The following is a 19,963-nucleotide window of genomic DNA, read 5'->3' as shown; positions in this document are numbered from 1 at the left end:
ATAAGTGCCTACCAATCATTAAGACAACCAAAGGACCAGTGTACCACTTAACTTTGTAGAACGTATACATTCCAGTGAAATGAATCTCCCTCCCTCTCTTCCTTCCTTGACAAGAGTTCTGCCAGTTCCCCCAACTGCAACAAGGCTGTGATGCTATCCTGACACTTGACAAGGCATGGCCTGATAAAAATGTTCATTGTAGGTTTGAACCTCTGGAAGCAATTGATTTTTCCCTGTCAGTATGAAAGTGCAGTTACTTCTTATATATAAAAGAACTCTTTTTCTCTCATCTTTCCCCAAGGCTTACACTTTGATTTTAATTTCTCAGGCATCATGCTAGGAAGCAATCAATTGTTCACATAGCCAACATTCCTGCTCTGACAAACTGGAGATGAATATGAATCACCAGTGTAATTTTTTTTTAAAAAAAAAAGCAAATATAATTTTAGGCTGCATCAACTGAAGCATGGATCCCAGTCATAGTTCTGCACTGCTCAGCTCCTGCCTCAAACATTGTGATTACCTGTGTGGACTATACTGAACATTAAGAAAAATTCAGATGAACTCGAACAGACATGGAAATTGTAATGAGATGATTGGGGGGGAGAGATAGGAATCATGTCCTATTCAATGTGGTGAAAGAAATTGGGCATGTGTAAGAGGGAATATGAAAGCACACTTCAAATATCTGAAAGGATGTTGTACAGAAAAAAGGTCAAGTCATCTTTATCATTAAGACATGGAATAATTACTTAATGTAATAATGCTCATTCATATAGGGTATGGAATAACTGATTTAAGGCAGATTCCCATTAGTAATATTGAAAAAAGCAGAAAACCACTTCCCTACAGGAAATGTACTTCAACCATAGAATCATTCACTGTGACAGGTGATGGACACTACTTTAATAGCAATAGTTCAAGCAGAACTTCTCTGTCAAAATGCTTTGATTAGATTTCTGCACCAAGCAGAGTTGGACTCAAAACATAAATGGCTCCTTCCAATCTGATGATTCTAAATGCAAATCTCAGGCCCATGACCAGCAATCTGACATCCTTCTCAAGATATACAACAATTATGATTTCAGGGGAATGCAAAGAGTATGGAACTGAACTTGGGTGGAACAACTGATCCCAAAAAGAAACATTGAGGGAGGATTTTCTTTCCCTAAATAATATAGATTAAGAAATACACACAGTCACACTTTTCATAAGCTTTCCATTGGGATATCTACCTAAGAAGCCAAGGGTTGATGGTAAGGGTACAATGTTGATCCTGAAAATGTCCCCCCACACACACACACACCAATGAACATGGCTACATTACAAGATATAAAAATGGAGTTTGAAAAATAGAACAGCCACAAAACTTAACTAAAATAGAAACACTATTGTCTGGTACTCTCTCAGATTTGGTTAATTGCAAAAGCCATTAAGAGATTTCAACATGTAACACTTCCAACAAGCACCTTGAGCACCTCAATGTATTTCTCTGTCCTTTTTATTCACACCACCATTCATAAGATCTTTAATAGCAATATTACTTCTCTAAAGAAGAACTCAGGTGAGGATGCTTTGATACTTGAAGATAAAGTAATACTTAATTTTAGAATCTGTGTTTTCATTGATTCTGCAGGTTCTGAGCTCAGTTAACTGAACTAACCATTCTGTCTTTTGGTAACACCACAGTCATAAACTTGTTAATCACACTGTAATCAAATGTTTAGAGCCAGTTAGTGTAGTGGTTAAGATTTCAGTGCCCATTTAGCGTAGTGATTAAGATTCTGGCCTAAAAACCAGGATAGCCTGAGATATAGTCTTGCTTTAAATATGAAAGCCAGCTAAGTGACATTGGGCCAGTCACTCTTTCTCCATCCAGCCCACCTAACAGAGTGGTTCTTGTGGGAAAAATAGGAGGAAGCAGTCTTAGGTATATTTGCCACCTTATTTAAAAAGTAATAAAAGTGGAATAAAAGAATCTAAAAAATGAAATGTCTTTTACAATTGCAGGACATGCTTCCCTCTTATTAATACAACCATGTTTCATTCACTCCTATATGCTATTTTATAACAGCAAATAACAATAAGCTAGCCTGTACTTGACATGCTTGCCAATTTAGACTAAAGCAGCTTAGATTTAAATTTTCTCAATTATTATGCACCCTTAACCATGGTGAACTTTACCATGGTTAACAACTCAATTTTCATAGCTTCCATAATACTCTGAATTATAAAGTAATTACACAAGCAGCGTTTGCACAACTTGCTAGACTAAAACTTGTGGCCTGGAGAATAGTGTAGTGGCTTTTGCATATCCACCTATGATACCAGTAAACTGCAGGTTACTCTTAGAATGGTTTTACATCTTGAAACACTAGAATCTGTAGCTGGGGCTAAGGCCAAGAAGACACTGGCTTGGGGATCAAAGTTTAGGGGATGCCCAACATTGCTCCTCCTCACAAATTGTTCTCAAAAGACAGACTTTTGCATCATCAGGAGGTGATGCCATCCGTCACTGTAGCCTAGAGGCACCATATACCCTTGAGCCAGTATTGATTTGAAAGATTCAGAAAATAGCAATAAAGTGAAGAAAATGAGGAAGTGTCATCTTTTGCTAGAAAGAAGAATGTTCTTTGAGAATTGATTCTGGGAATAGAATAAAAATTTTTACATATACCTTTGCTTCAACTAGACTACTGTTGTCAATATTTGGGAGACACAGACTCTGAGATTTTAACCACCACTTCCGTAAAAATGGAATCTGGAAGCTTTTTCATTCAAGAAGCAGTAAGAAGTAGAATCGGAGTATGGCAGAAAAAAAGTTCTCTATACTTTTTCCACCTACAAGTCTTCATAATGGGTATTTTAGGCCATATTGCCTGTTTTTTGAGCACAAGGAGCTCCTATGCCCAAGAGACAGTGCAGTAACATTGTCTTTAAGTGATTATAAATGAGAAGCCACATTGCTTCAAAGTGCCTAGCTAGTTTATGGTTCGGTGAAGCCTTGCTTTTGTATCCTCCCAGCGAGGCCTGCAGCATACAACCAGTTTGGTTTTTTGGAGCAATAACTTTAAAAGGATGCCAAATGCTAACCAACGCTTGTGACTTACTAAAGAAGGGGGGAAATGCAAAGTGGATGCGGTCCCATCCTTCTTTAGGAAACTCACTGGGCACGGCAGTTTAAGAATGCAATTCGGTGTGCCTGGAAACTAACTTGCCTGCCTGCCACGCATTCTGCCGCCGCTGCTCCGGCGAGTCAAAGCCTTAACTGTCCCCGATGGATCTTCATAGCGCTTTAAGAGAAGGCTGATCCTTCGAACTCCGCCCCTAAGTTCCCGGGACGCCTTCGTCAGATCCCATCCCAATTGGCTGAGTAGGATATGAATATGTATGTCCTGACCTGTGTGAATGAGGCGCTGTGCCCTCCTTCGCCGCAGCACAGACAGGCTTAGGGAGCGTGCAGGACTTTGCTGAGCAATCGCTCTTCTGGTCGCTCGCCGAGCGTGCCTGGCGGCTCTGGAGCCGGCGTGGTCCTGTTGCCACAGAACCCCGGGAGCTCCTTGCTTCTTCGCTGCCGCTGCCGCTGCACGCCTCTTCCTCCTGCCAGGCACGCTGCTTCTCTGCCGGCCCCGTCTCCGCGCTCCTGCTTGCGACGCCTGCCGAAGAGATGCGGGGCCTGTCCGGATGGATGGTGCTGCTGGTGCTCGGCAGCTGGTTCCGTCTGCGAGCAAAGGGCGCCGTGTCGCTGACTGGCTTTTATCCCTTCGGGCCGGCGCAGGGGGACACGGCCACTCCTCAGCAAGACGACGGCGGCTCTGGGCTCCAGCCCATCGCCGTCAAGTTCCCCTTCTTCGGTGCGACTCACACAGCGCTCTACGTGAGTAGTCGTCCCGTCGGTGCTAAGGAAAGTGCGGTCACCGCCGCGCGGGACTTTGCTCATCTCTGAGGTTTCTAAATGAGAAGGCGGATGCCCCAAAAGTGCCTTTTTCGAGAGGCAAATGGACTTTCTGGTTTTTCCTTTGAAGTCGTTTCGCTTCTTCATCCAAGAAGCTTCTTCAGCTCTGAAAGTCCAGTTGCCTCTTGCAATAGCACCTTTGGGACAATCATGATTTGGATGACTGAGAATCTCCATTGACGAGAAATAGTATGCTTAGTGCGGAGTAATAATGCATCAGCCCTAACCCCTTTCTGAAACATATTTTAGTTCTGAATATTTGTTAACTGCCATGCGTGCCATTGGAATTCCCCACCCCCCATGATATGCCTGCCAATTAGGTTGTACTGCTATGTCAGATGTCTGCTTTTTTGCTTCCTGCTCCAGGATGCTCTGTCTTCAAAGCATTGGGTACCGATCCTAAGAGTCTTACCTAAGCACGATTGATCTTACCCTTAACTGTACTGCTTGGGACCCCAGCCTTTGAACCATCGAACTAGTCCCAAAGGAAACTCAGATCTTAATCGACTTCCTAAAGATTAGAGCTGGAGGCTGATAATAAAGTTTAAGTATCTTGTTTAAAACTTCCCCATAGTCCTCTTCTCCCCACATCCTCAAAGAGGATGCTAGAAAGACTGTGAGGTGTTATGAAAGACTACATACCAATCTTCCCTGGATTGCTGATTAATGATCATGGAAGATGTAGGATAACATATTAGAAAAGAAAACAAGTTAGGAAAGCTGCTGAATTCACACAGAATCACTCATATTAACAGCCAGTGTTTTGATTGCTTAGCCTGGCTTGTTGGTAACACACAGCTGAACTTGGGTGATCTTAAAAAATTGAGTGGGGCCAAGCCTGTTAGAATTTGGATGGGAGATCATTAGGGGAATCTCAGGGCTGAAAGTTGAACTGGAATTTTTTTTGTTTAAAAAATAATCCAGGGAAAAAGACAGTGGCAAATCACTTCTGTAATGATACTAAGAAAATTACACAGATGTATCCAGGTCCAGGAGTCAAGTTTGACTTGAGAGGGATTTTGCATTTACTGGATGATTAGGACAGAGAGATTGTTCCACTTACTATGACTGCCACTCAATATGACAACTTGCATGCAAGGTAGTCAACTGCTATAATAAATTCTTCATAATAAGAAAGTGATAGAACTGATAGAATATATAAGAAACCAGTAAGAAAATCCATTAATGGTTTGCAGGGAGAGATGAGACAAAAAGGAGAGCCTGGCTTCAAGTCCCAGTTTGTATTGAACAGTTCTAATCCTAGAGGGAAATAGGTTTTGTTTTAATGTAACTTATTTAAGTATTCCAGTTTGAAAAACTACTCTTTGAATAACGTTATTTTTGGTGTTCTAGGTTAAAAAAAACAACATGAAGGTTCTTTGTTCCTGATTGAGGTCACTGGTCCAGATCTAGTTTTACTATTAAAACAATTTCCTGGAATCTGCTTTTTCCTTTTCTCTTATGGGTGTTTTCTAACCAGAGAACAAATCAAAAGGGTTAAAATTTAGGTAAATAAATTAAAAAATACCCTGCTCCCTTTCAGTTATTTTGGAAAGCATCTTTAATCAGCTGAGATGTTATAGTTGGAGCTGGTGTTGTATTCCAAAACATGTAGAGGACAACCAGCTTGGCCAAGATAAGACAAGACGATGCTATAAAATCACTAAGGAGTTGTTTAGCTTTGTTTTTTAAGAGAAAACAAAAGAGGCAACATATTTGTCTTCTTGGCATCATGCATAATATATTTGTCATGTTGTAACAGCTTTTCAACTGTCCAGTAATTGTGGAAATTAAACTAGAATTCTTTCTCTTCTCATATCCCAAAGCAGATTTACAAAATAAATATACCACTGAGTGCTTTGTAAATAATATGGTTAACAACTGGAGGTTGTGCAATCAACAGAAATCAGTATTAATCATAGCTAACCAAATAGTTGGCATAGCTTGGTGTTTAGGTTAATTTTCACAAATTGGTGTTCTTCAAATGTATTGGAATCCTGCTGGTTGAGATTTGTAGCTCCTATACAAATGGAAATTTATTGTATATTAAACTTTAAGATTATTAGAATACAATGTGAATTAATGAATCCTTCAAACTAATCTTGTTTTCCAAACCATTTATCACTAATTATCATCAGATGGAAAAGCTATGATAGTTTATGATCTAATCTAGCTTGCTATGGTTTGTATAGTACTTTTAGGTATTCAAAAAAATTCACAAATAGCCCAGAAGGTGATATTCATAATTTTTCCTGGGAAAGACACACTTGGCCATGCCAGGAGTCATTTCCCCAAAAAGCAATTAGTAAGTCAAGGACTGAAATTGAATTTGATTCTACTCCTTTTAAATATAAATAAATTGTAATACTATATAATCAGTAGAATCGTTTGTCAGTCAGATACTAATCATTTTTGCCTTTTTTTTAAAAAAAGGTAAGTGTTTCAATGCACCTTTTGGGATCTTGAGGAACTGTTTTTAAGGCTGTACATTACCTGGTGCACAATCTATTCATAATTTCATACAGCATACAGTGTGGCAGTATTATTATTCCCATAATACAGATTTTGAGCAATAAACTGGAGGAGAGGGGGAGGAAGGAACAGTGTTTGGTAAGATTATCAGCAGGATGCGATTATCAGCAGGATGAGACTGGGGACTCCTAATGTTTTATTATCTCCTGTCATCTTGATCTAGGAAAATAGGTATTCAACTCCAGTGCTTTAGATAACTGAACCTAAAGAAGTTCACAGAAAGAATGTTTTGTGATTCCTGTACAGCAGGGGCGGGTTTCAAACTACCAGTTTGCTTGTGGGCGCATGCACGCTCTTGCACACCTGTGACACTTCTGCAAAGAAGCAGAAGCAGGTCAGGTGGGTGGAGCCTCCTGCCGCCACCGGTCACCCGACCTGGGGTGAACCAGTAGCACCCACCACTGCTATACAGTAATCTCCTTTTCCCTTCATTATTCCTCACCTTACATTGTTGAAAGGCAGACCACATAATCAGAAGCCTTTTGAGGTTTATGGAAGGATGGAGGGAAAAGAAAATGATTCTTCCATAAGTATCCTTTAATGTAACTTATCCTAGGATCAATATCTCCAGCAGCCATTGTTTCTCAGGCTTCAAATTTAAAATTGAAGGCCAGACTTGGCCTCTACAATCTCCCTGAAAACTCTTGAAGGATAGGGGATCCCTACCCCCCTTCCATCCAATCTCCAATGAATAGCTTTATCTGCCTGCTAAGATTTTTGTCTCTGCCTTTTTTTGCTGTAAAGTCACTTATATTATTCCAAAACCATCTGGATTTACTTGGGGACAGTCAAACAGTCTAATTTAATTTAAGGCATCAAAGCTGTAACAGGATGTTGAGAATCGGAGTGTCTTTGCTGTATTAGGCAATTACACTCTGCAGCCAAGGAGGCATAATGGCCTAAATATTTTGGGTTCAAGGAAAAGCATAACATAGTCTTTCCAAATTCTTCTGCTACCCAGATTCATGGGCTGATGTAACTTGAGATTCTGTAAATTTGGAGATGATTTGCACTCCAGTATGATACTTTAAAATTGTCACTTTCTCTGCTTTTCCTCATTGAAGCTGATTCAAATAGTTCTTATAATACTTCCTTTTTTAGGAACTTCTATCCTCTTTGAGCTCCTTTTCCCACTAGTTTCCTCTGCCATGGAATGCTACTTATCATTGCTCTGGGAATATTAGAATTTAGTTCCTTGAAGTTTAAGATCTTTTCTACTGAACATAATATTCTTTAACTTTTTAAATTATGTCTTCTTCTGGAGGTGTTTCCTTGTTTTTTCCAGTATTGTGCAAATACAATTCTTGCTGCTTGTCAAAACATATAATATCAAATATAAATTTTATCCTATTTTTCTGGTATTAAGAACCGTACATCGCATGATCAAGTCTATCAATGTGCCTGCTATTTCCACCTCCTAAAGGATAGTTAATCTTATTCTCTTCCTCCATTGTCTCGCTGTTTTCTTTTACCTGCCCATGATAGGAAATAGGAAATTCTTTTGTGGTGCTGATCCAGCAAAACTCAATTTCCTGGACAAAATAATGAATGTTAACAGTACTTATGCTGAATTTGTTACTGCAGCAATACACAAGTTTGTTACGAAATAGGTCAGTGAAAGAGATTCCTTCAGCTAAGTCAACCCAAAACCTTGACTCTCTGGATTCATTGTGATGCTTTAAATTTGACAGTCTGCTCACAGATACAGCTTTTGTCTTGTTTTTGTGATACATGCATTAATCTTATATGACAAGCAAACAGATTTCTTGTATTTGCGTATAGATACCCCAGGAAGTATTCCAAGTAGTGACACCTGAACATGAAATTTATGTGCATTTGAAAGTCCACAAAAAACATCATTCTGCAACATGGAGGTGATAAATGTATTCAAAATATATTTTTGCAATTCTGTAATGGCAATTGTAGCATCATAAAATGCTCTGAAATATAATTGTTTAACTATCCTCAGGCTCAGGCCCTTGAGGATTTTCAGCTTGTTGACATTTTCTTTAGAAATATGTTTGTTTATAAGGATAATTTTTGAAGAAATTCCTTCTTGAAAGATGAGTTCAGCTGAAAACTTTCTCAGTTGACCTTCCTCTTATGTTCATTAAAAATGACAACACATTGAGTATTTGTGTTAACGGGGTTGATTCAGAAATAGATTATACTCATATAATCTGAACGTTTGGCCTTATGCTAAATCTTTGAAATACAATATGAGACCATGAACAAACAAAGGCACTTCAAGTCTTCGCCCCATTCAAAACCCGAGATGAGTAACAGTGAAATGCTGACATACACTGACAGGTGACTATTAGTCAAGTCAACAAGAAAGACATAAGAGTGTTAGAATATTTTCATCACTATTTTTCTTTCTGTAATGAGAGAGAGGATGCAATTTCCTATAAGTGATGCTATTTTGCCTGATCCATTTCATTTTCAGCTTCTCTGATTCCTGTTGTGATGCATTTGGGGGTAGCATTGCAAGCAGATACGTGGAAATAAACCAGCACATAATAGAACAACTTGCCTCCAAATTTGTGGGTTCCAACACTGGAGGTTTTTAAAAAACAGCCATTTTTCCGGAATGGCATAGGGCTGTGATGACGATCTTATGGCATGTGTGCCCAAAGCAGTACATGAAGCCATGTCGCCTGGCACGCACAGCCTTGCCTGTTTGTCTTTTGGGTTTCTGGCGTGCATGCACGTGTGACAATCAGCTGTCTGCAGACACGGCAGTGCTGAAAACCGGTGTGTGCATGTGCGTCAGCCAGCTGATTGTCGGGTGTGCATGCGCGCCAGAACCTGGAAGTTTGGCTTTTTCAGAGCGTGATCCCTTCGTGCGCATGGCAGTGCCAAAAACCGGCCTGTGCATACGTGTCATCTAGCTGATCATCGGGTGTTCATACGTGCTAGAACCTGGAAGTTTGACTTTTCTGTAGTGTGGCACCAATGAGCGTGCACATGCATGTGTGACATTTCTGCATGACCTTTTTGGCACTCGGTGCCATCCCTGGGATAGGGTCTCCTGTTTGAACAGGGATTGGACTAGAAGACCTCCAAGGTCCTGTCCAATTCTGTTATTTGTTTATTAGTTTGCCTCAGGAATCCTGATAATGCATTATATTTGCATTAAAAAAAACATAGAGGTGGAAGGACCAAAACCTTCCAAGAAGGAAGGAGAAATCATAAAGCACCCTTCCCTTCTCGGCATTTTAAGGTGGTATAATTATTTAGTAGGAGGAACAATAGATAAAAGCATTTGATTTTTAAATACTTTCCTACATTGAAAACTCAGCTGCAGTTGGGAAGCTCCCTGTTTCATGATTTAAAATGTGAGAGATCATTCAGAACATTATCTTCTATTTACATGGAACTACATTTTGTAATCTGTTTTCCACTAAATTATTATTACTCCTACATTATTATTTCCAAAATCCAGAGATGAGTGAACAACCTTTAGATCAGAGCTCCCCCACCCCTGGTCCGTGGACCAGGACCAGTCCATGGCATGCCAGAAACTGGGCCGCGCAAACAAGCAAAGCCCCATCCATGAGATGCAGGCAGCATGTGAAACCATGCCCCCCACTCGCCCCTGGTCTGCGGAAAAATCTTTCTCCATGGAACTGGCCCCTAGTGCCCAAAAGTTTGGGGGCCATTGCTTTAGATAACCAAAACACTAGCAAACTTGAGGGGGAGGGTGGCAGGGGTAGAAAAAGGACAAAAAAAATTGCATGAAGTAATTTGATTCTAATCTGATAGCTGGCACATTGACTATTACCAAGGAAGAAATCATTAGTTTAATTCATAGGGGTCACACAAATACATTTTTTGTTTTAGAAATTACAGAAAGTTTGAGAACTTTTGGCATAATGCAACATGTAAGCCCTGTCATTCTGTCTACTAACAACGTAGGCCGTTGCTTTGCATGCAGCATGGGGGGAAACTACTCCACTCAAACTGGTCAAAAAGTTTTTTGTAAGATAATAAAACAAGACTCTTAGATGAAGCTTTGTCATTTAGCAGATCCTACATGGGAAAGCTGGTACATAGGGCTGTGCTTGAAGACAACCCAGAAACTTCAACTGGTTCAGAATGCAGCAGCGCACACAATAATGGGGCTTCCTAATTTTGCCCATGTTACATCTTTGTTGCAGAAGTTGACTAGCTTCCAGTTCAAGGTCCTCGTCATCACCTTTAAAGCCTTATGTGGCAGAGGTCAGGTTATCTGCAACAATCAGCTTTTCCTAAGATGTCTACCACTCTAGCAGGTCAGATAGGGTGGGCACAAACCTATTTCCTTCCCCTAAATGTTGAGATTTGAGGGGATCTAGTAATTGTGCATTTTCATGGCAGCCCCTCTCCTATGGAACACACTTTGCACTCTGAAGTTTGGCAGGCTTCTACTTCAGTTACCTTCCTAAAGGTAAGGCTTTTTCTCTAAGTGCTGGGATAAGATTGGATGACTGCATATTAGAAGTTTGATTTGGCGACAGGTTTTGTTGTTTTTAATGTTTTAATGTGTTTAGTTTTATAGTCTTACTATAAAACTATATATGTTTTATAGTTATATGTTTTAACTTTTGATTGGGGGCTGCTCAGTTGTGTATGGGCGCCTATAGTATAAATGTTTTAAATTAATGAAATAAATAGTAAACAGAGTATTTGGACCAAACCAGGTGCTCTTTGAAGTGTTGGGATTACAACTTCCAAAATTGAATCCTTAGGATGTGGTCTAAATGCATCTGGATAACATCTGTAAAAAATGGAATCAGATGACATTATTTATAATGTCTCCATTGAAATGTGTATTTTTAACTTGTAACAATACAAGAAGTGCTTATGGTTGAAAATTCTGTCTATAGATACTGTAGAACATTGGCTAGTTAAACAAGGTTAATTTATTAGTTGAAAATAGCCATTATGTGTGTATGTCAATCAATACACTTCATGATGGATATTGATTGGGGAGAAAAACAGCTAAAGTTGGCAAAGGTATGCAAGAATTGTCAACTGATAAAAGACACAGTAAACAACATCTCAACACTGGGACAGGAGGACTATATGAAAGAGACTCAAAACAATGATATAAGGACGGCAGAAGGAAATGGCAGGTTTTCAAGATATTATTACTGTATATAACCTACAAGAGTAAAGAGGCATGATGGCTCAGTGGTTTATTGATGCTGGAGATGGTTTCTGCTCCAGTGGTTCGAGTCCTTGCACTGTGTGTCAAGTTGAGCTCCCGTCACTCGCCTCAGCTTCTATCCACCTAACAGTTTGAAAGCGAATAGATAAGTAGGTAAATAGGAAGCCCCAACTCGTCCCTCAGTCAGTTTCCTGTTCTCTGAACCTTCCTGGTTGTGATGCAAGGTAGTTCCACGGAGGGAGTGTGCCTTGGATGATGCTGCAGGAAAAGCTGCTTGGCTTTTTTCTGGTGCAAAGCCAGTTTGTCCTCTTGTGGCACACCATGAGAAGCACATGAGCATGTCTTACAAACCAGCTGGTACCTTGGCAGCCAAATGACTACTCTACAATTGCATTGTAGTCTCATGGCTAATGTAACAACACCATACATTAATACTAATCTATAATCAGTAAAGTGGAATCCCAGTAATCCTTGCAGTATCTGTTCCTAATTTGGTCTCCCTCAAACAGCTGATTCTGGTCAATTGAAAAAAGGTAATGCTGGGGTATTTAGCAAAAGTTAAGACCTTAATTTTTGTATAGTGAATATTGAATACTTTCATGTGGTGTGTGTGGCTAAGATGTACAAGGCTTTTCTTAAGCTGGTTGGCAATATGTATGTATCTATTTGTTTATGTGTGTTTATGTATGTATACGTGTATGTGTGTGTGTGTACATATCGTGTTTCCTAAAAAATACAACCTAACCTAAAAACAAGCTCTTGCCAATTTTCATGCCTGCGCCTAATATAACCCCTACCCCAAAAAATAAGCCATAGTTAAGCCCCACCCACTGTCTGGTTGTACAAGGTGGGGTGAGGTGCAGGTGTAAAAATCAAGCTAGGGCAGGGGGTGGGGCTGCCCCACATGCCCCGCACCCGCTTACCGTAGTACTACTGCAGCCAGGCCTCTCACACCTTGACACCTGTTGCGCTGTTGCCCAACTTCCACAGGCACTTGCAGCCGGATACCACATGGCGTATCACGCCACTGCCACCAGTAAGACATCCCGCGAAAATAAGTCCTGGTGCTTATTTTGGGGCTGAAAAGAAAATAAGACCAGGTCCTATTTCTGGGGAAACATGGTGTGTATGTATGTATATGTATGTGTGTGTGTGTGTGTGTGTTGTATCCCACAATATTTAATTTGAATATATAATTAACACACAACTCAATATAATTAAAGAACAACTCCTTCAGTCCAGAATATGGTATTCGGTTTGGAAAACTTTTCCCAGCTGAAAGGAAGTTGAAGAGCAAGATGACCTAAAGAAAGACCACAGGAATGGTTCTATTTCTCTTTATAAACAGTGATTCAGTGGATTAGTTGAGTGGCAGGCAGAAGGTTGGGTTAATTTGACTGTCTTTTACATGATAAAAAAATGTTACAAGAAAGGTTTAAGAATGTCAAAAGATATAGTGGTTTTACAAAACAACGGGTAGTAATAAAATACTGTGAATATCTTAGCTTTAGAATCTCTTTTCCTGGAGATCATAAGAAAAATATACCCATTCCATATTTTTCTCACAAAAGAGGACACTCCCATCTTCTTCTTATTCATACAATAAGATAAAATGCTCAGATGTATGGCCTATACTTGACCCAAAGAATTCCATTAAATTTCATATTTAGGTGGGCATTTGAATGTTTTCCATACTGCATAATTCCTTAGAGGATGAGAATCTGTTTTTGGTTACACCATTCTAGATTGGCAGGATTTAGAAATTAAACGCTGCTTCAATTAAGTAAAGAAAATCATTTCTTCACCAAAAACTAGCATTGCAGAGAATGGTTAAGCTAGAACTTTCCATTGCAGTATATAATTCTCTAATTTTTCTCTTCTTCCTCTCCTCCTCCGGCTGGATTCCCTTACTGTGCTAAACTAAGGCTTTTTTAAACCATGGATTGCTGAATTGACTAAGTTCTCACAATATACTTAGCCACATATACTGTTGATTAATTGCACTGTCAGTCGTATACAATTATCCCTTTAATGTGGATCATTAAGTGAAGAATGGTTTTTTTATTGTTGTAAAAACATATTTAACTGAAGTTTTATCCGAAGCTACAGTGTTATTTCCAAATCAACATAACTTCTGAAATTTCTTTATTCACAGTATGGTATAGCAATAGCACTTAGACTTATATAGCATTTCATAGTGCTTTTACAGCCCTCTCTAAGCGGTTTACAGAGTTAGCAGATTGCTCCCAATCTGGGTCCTCATTTTACCAACATCAGAAGGATGGAAGGCTGAGTCAACCATGAGTGGGTGAGATTTGAACTGCTGAACTGCAGCTAGCAGTCAGCTGAAATAGCCTGCAGTGCTGTACTTTAACCACTGCGCCACCTCAGCTCTATGAAAGTTTATGAAGAGATTGTTTGTCTTCTTGTATCTAATAGAAAGAAAGCTATGCAGAAATGCATTTTGAACAATCTAAAATGACTACTTTGGATTTCTTACTACATAAAATTTTGATATTTCGATTGTTAACTTATCCAGTTATTAATACTTAGACCAAAATTTTAGCAGCATGGATAGTTTACCATTTCATTTTATGATTTATACTATGTCTTCACCACAGTTCCTGACATTTATATTCCGTTCCGAGTTCAATGGTGATTTTTCAGGTTTTTAAACATAAAAATACTTACCTGTCTGCAATCAACTAATGATGTACTGAAAAAAACCCACAAATTTCTATGATACTTCCATGATCAGCATTTTACGCTGGTATCTTACTCTTTTATCCCTTTTTTGTTGTTCTTTGTCTTGATGTATATGGATCAGGTTGGAGTGGGGTTAGTAGCTTCTGTGCCTGTCTGCTACCTTCTAATGGAGTCTGTATTTTTGCAGCTGTCTTACTGCTATATCTACTATAGCATCTTGTCTAAAGCACTCTATATGGGAGAAACTCACAGCTGGAAGTAATTCAGCATTGCTTACAAATCTGTGCAGTTGGTCACTCACCTTGGGAATAAGGCTGTCCAGAAAGGCAGCTCCAAAACCTGTGGCACGACAAGCTTCCAGCTGAGGGATGGTAGGGAAGATACATCATCTGGTAGAAAACTCTGTACATCTATGGCATAACAATCTATGTAACCTTGAATCCTGGCTATCCAACAATTCTCTTTCTCTCTCTTCAGCCTATTCTAATCCTAACCTTTGCTTCTGTTTCTTTGACTTGTGGACAATTGGCCTCCAATTGATTTATAATTAAAATTATACTTTTTTAAAAATCCTTGAACCTTTCAAGGTGTTGAGAGAATATCAAAATTTTGAAAGATCTCAAGGAAGATTGCCAAAATATTGAGGAAATATTATACACCAAGATTTTGGCTGCTGTAAAAGCATTTTTATGTGATGCCTTCACCACAATCTAACATCAGTACTCTTACATTCCCAAATCATGCATTGAGTTCGATTGGAATAATGAAAATATTGTCTACATTTCTAGGTATCTAATCTACTGTCAGAACTTGACTATGTGCCCTACTCTAAATTCAAACTGCCAGTGAAGATGTAGAATGGTGCTTTCTCTTTCCCAGCATAGCCTCTTTAGGCTCAAAGAAACTTTCACATTCCCTTCTTTATTATGAATTTAAATGCAAATCAGTTTGCAAACTTGGACTCAAAATATTCACAGTGTAAATTTATGAAAGCTGGTTTGGTGTAGTGATTCAAACACAAGACTAGAAACCAGGAGATGGTGAGCTCTAGTCCCACCTTAAGAAGAAAGCCAACTGGGTGACCATTGGCCAGTCATTTACTTTCTGCCCTAGGAAGAAGGCAATAGCAAACCACTTCTGAAATCATGCCATTTAGAGAGTTATCCAGTCAGTCATCAGGAGACAAGATTGATTCAATAGCATCTTCACCATAAAAAAAAAAGAAGTGTAATGTGATTCAGTGCTGTGTTCCAAGTTGCATGGATTCCCCTCTATCAATATTTGTCATTGTATTTTTTAAAATCTTAGTTGTCTCTCATGCAGCCAAATCCTATTCTAACAGAGACCAATTGATTGATTAATTTGCTTACTTGCTCGATCCCCCACCCCTAAAAATTCATGTCAGTTGCTCAGGTGTATACATTTCCGCAGAGGGGTTAAAGGTTACAGACACTCTTCTCCCCACTCCTACCATTTTGTTTTAAAATGCCTCTTATTCTGAGAACTCTATTTCAGATGGTCAAAAATATTTCCCCTCCTCCAACCATTTCTCTCATGTCTTTGTTTAACTAATTGGTCCTACTCTGTTGTGTTCCTGATGCAGCTATTTGCAGATGTCCTACCTATCTGCTGGTTAAAAGAGTTGAATTCCAAAACATCTAGAGAGCATCAGGTTCAGAAAAGTGGCCTCAATATGAAACCTTTGTAGCTTCCAAAACTATTGCGTAATACTTTTGTAATCTGAGAATCTGCCACCATTTGTGTGTGTGTGTGTGTGTGTGTGTGTAGAACCAATGCTGACTTGTATATTCTTTTTCTCTTTCATTGCGTCTTTTGTCAGCAATTTCTTTTTCCAAGAAAAAGATCAAAGAATAAGTTTGCACATCCTTCTTGCATCACTCAGTTCAACCCTGCCCCATCTACATTGGCTCAGCTCTAAATTTACATAGAGTAGCTGTTAAGTCCTCCTATTCTTTATAACAGCGCCATATTTTTAGTGGCTTGCCTTTGGCTATGCTTTAAAAGTGCAAAGGCAAAGATGAATCAGGCTAAGAAATCTTGTGCTGGATAAATTTTTAATGTGTCATAATAAAGGCTTTTTCCTCCCTGTGGAACATGAAAGGGTCACTCTGAAAGACTGAAGCACCCTTTCTTCTTACTCTATAGTAGGGGTATCAAACTTGTGACCCGCAGGCCGGATGCGTCACGTGCTGGCCCCGTCCCCGCCCAGTTTAGCAAAAGGAGAAAAAAGTCCCAATATGTCACGTGACAACACCGTGACGACGGAAGTTTGACACCCCTGCTCTATAGCATTACAGACCATACAACTACCCTGTTTCCCCCTAAATAAGACACCCCCTGATAATAAGCCCAATTGGGCTTTTGAGCTCATGGCAATAAGGCCAAGCGCTTATTTCAGGGTTAAAAAAAATATAAGACAGGTTTTTATATTCGGGAAAACACGGTAGTCCCAACTTCCCATTACAGCTGCTGTTTTTTTTCACAGGAGGCAATGGACCAACTCTTTCAGTACTATCATGCATATATGCAACAATTTGGCACTTCAGAGTACATTTGCTTGTGTTCAGTACAATAATTGATGGGATGGAGTGTCCTTTAAGAAGAAAATGATGCTTGCAATATGTGGGAGGAATTAATATAAAATTTAATTCCTAATATTTCCCCAAAACCAAACTCCTTTTGCCCCCATATGACAAGCAGCAATTATAAGTGTTCTGTTTTTATGTTTTAAATTTGAGCACTTGAGAGTAGAAAACCAGAGCATTCACTGAATAAATAAATGTTTGTTTAGGGACTTCATCTTAGTAGTAGTTTATCTGCTTTGTATAAAAATGCATAAAACATAACATACCATACAAAAGCTCCTTAAAGTATAATAATAATCACTTACAATAAAGTAAAAGATGATGCCGTATCATTATTCTCAAAATGTTCTCTGGAAAAGCTCTGTTCTAAACAATTTCTGCTGTGCCATCAGAATGGATGCCAGCTTAGCTTCAGAAGAGAAACTATTCCATAAAATAAGAACCCTCATCAAAACACTGTTTGGTGTCCCAACCTCCCTCACACATTAAAGTAGGTAACTACTGCTGGGGAAAATGTTAGATTCTGATTTAAGCAATCTGTCCTGGAGAACCTGGGATTCAAGCCATATAGAAGTTTACAGTATAAATTAAAAGCAGCACTGAATCACACCACAATCTACTGGAACCCCAATGCAGGCATCATAGCACAGAAGCTACAAGCTTACAACAGCTCTCACTTACCAAAAGATAAATTGCTGTATTTTGCACCGGCTACAAACTCTGAATGGAATTAAATGATATAGTGCACTGCATATATAGTGCATTGCAACAGTCTAGCCATGTGGTGATAAGGGTATGAGTTACTATAATCAGGTCCTTCTGCTCCAGAAAGAGGCACAGCTGGTACATAAATGGAAAATGGCCTAAGGCAGGGGTCACCAACCTTTTGGAACTCGGGGACCACTAAATTCATAATTTTAAATCCTGTGGACCACTAATATGATCTGCCTAATGACCAGCTGGGTGGGCGTAGCAAGGTGGTCATATGACTGGGTGGGTGTGGCCAACTCAATGTCACTCACATCGAGGGGCACCTTGCCAGCCTCTACTCGTAACTTCTTGCCTGCCCGCCTGGGATCTTTAGGGCCCCAACGGGAAGCAGTTGCTGGAGTTAAACAGCCACCATGAGAAAGAGTTGGCAAAACAGCTGGCTCAGTTCAAATTGGATCTAACCAAGAAGGAGGCTTAGCAGAAGCACCTCATTGATGACTATGAGCAAAGGCTTTCCAAGCAGAGGGAAGACCTGCAGGAGTGCATGGCCAGGTACCGTCACCTGGAGGCTCAGTGGGCTGAGATAGTCAGCCAGTTCCAGGCCATGATGCAGTCCCACAGGAACAAAGCCCTGCGGCTCTTCGCCACCAGCGGCACTTCCCTCCAGCTTTCGTCCAAAGCCCCACACCAGGAGGCTGAAGCAGATCCCAGGTAAGAATTTCTGCCCCACTCCAACCCACACAAAAAGATCCCGAAGGGGGAGACTCTCTGCAGCAACACAAACGTTCATTGCACGTATCGGCACAGGGACTGTAATTTGAGGACCCCTGATTTAGTGCAATATAAAAAATGCAAATATTTTTTCTGGGGACCACCAAAATTTTCTCATGGACCACCAGTGGGCCACGGACCACCAGTTGGTGACCGCTGGCCTAAGGTTCCTCTAGTCAGTGTTTCTTCCTGCTGATCCATCAATAGCTGTGAGTCCAGGAGGCTCCAAAATCATGGACCTATGCTTTCAAGGGAAGTGTTTACCCTACCTGGGTTAACACTGGAACTGATGGTCTTTCTGAATGAACATTACTTATGCTCCTAGACATTAAAACCACCATAGCACCTTCAGTCCAGTCTAAGGTTGACATATAACTGAGTTATTACCAGTATATTGATGATATTCATCTGAAACTGACAGATGCCTCTCCTAGAGTTTCAAGCAGGTTTTTAAAGGTAAAGGGAGACAGACAAACTAGGCATCCTTTTTGGTCAGACACCTATAGCCTCAGTGAACAATTGTTAGGCCTCTCTCCTTGGCCACTTGAAAAGAATTTGGGGGCTGCAGTCAAGGCCTGGGGGTGGTGGTAAGGTTAGACACTTGTCAATTCTGCTCTTCTGCTCTAATTTTTAGATATTTAGCAATTGTAAAAGTAAACTGTAATGAAAGGAAGACTAGCAATTTATCATAGTCACAGAAATGCTACCCTGACTATATCATTTTTTAAGTTAAAATGAATTACCTAAAATATGCAATGGTACCAGTATATGCACTGGTATGCATATATTATAAAATCAGTATATTTATGACTTTTTAATAATTTTATTTGTGCAAGCAGAGTGCACAAATTGCAAGCAGAGAAGTGGCTCTTTGAGATTTTCACATACTGTGTCTGGGAGATTACTGATTCCTTTGCCAGTATATGGATAATTTAAAATCTGACTAGAGTAGTGAAACATTTCCAGCTCAGGGCAAATTCTTAATACAGTATGCATATATTAACTTGTGAGATAACACTTCAAGGAAGAAAAATTGCACAGGTAGATGAAAAGGAGGCAAATCATCTAAATGGAGGAAAAACATAATTTTGATTTTCTGTCCAGCCTCTTGCATTTCAGGACTTAATCAGAATACCAGATTAACAAATGATGCTGAAGAGACTTGAAACAAGAGGTATTGTATAAATCCATATCTCCTGCTGCAGAAATAGCAAAAATATTCTGCTCCCATTGTCATTAGGATTAAGAGCAGAAAGTTTAAGCCTTAGCTTCCATTTATGAATGATTTCAGACCTGACCCCTCTGATCTGTCTTACATATGTTCTCCTTAGCAATGTTTTATTTGGCAACAATCACATGGGGATGACTCCAGGGAAGTAAGACGCACTAAAATGAAATAGTTTGATGCATGTCTCCTTTGGGAAGTGAGGGGTGTAACTTTAAAGGAGGATTTTTTTTTTACCTCATTAACATACTGAACTCTGGCTTCCACTGACAGCTGTAGTGGGAGTAGCTAAATTGAAGATTGGC

At 39.7% G+C, this 19,963-nt stretch overlaps 1 protein-coding gene across 5 annotated transcripts in view; it reads left to right on the top strand.

Annotated features, from left to right (window-relative positions):
- Positions 1-3,411: 3,411 nt before the first annotated feature.
- Positions 3,412-19,963, top strand: part of SNED1 (sushi, nidogen and EGF like domains 1) — a 79,655-nt gene continuing 63,103 nt past the window's right edge. For 3 of the 5 annotated variants that reach the window (XR_009155656.1, XM_058187542.1, XM_058187540.1), the window contains exon 1: positions 3,412-3,877. Coding sequence is in view for 4 of the 5 variants with exons in the window: in XM_058187542.1 (XP_058043525.1) it covers positions 3,668-3,877 (210 nt within the window). In the remaining variant the exon portion in view is untranslated. Of the gene's footprint in view, positions 3,878-8,073; positions 8,362-10,556; positions 10,917-19,963 lie in introns of those variants that run through there. The other 2 variants (XM_058187545.1, XM_058187543.1) reach the window with 2 other exon arrangements.

The sequence above is a fragment of the Ahaetulla prasina genome, chromosome 6 (assembly GCF_028640845.1).
Source record: "Ahaetulla prasina isolate Xishuangbanna chromosome 6, ASM2864084v1, whole genome shotgun sequence".
NCBI classification, from domain to species: Eukaryota; Metazoa; Chordata; class Lepidosauria; order Squamata; family Colubridae; genus Ahaetulla; species Ahaetulla prasina.
This window is presented reverse-complemented; position numbering and strand designations above follow the sequence as displayed.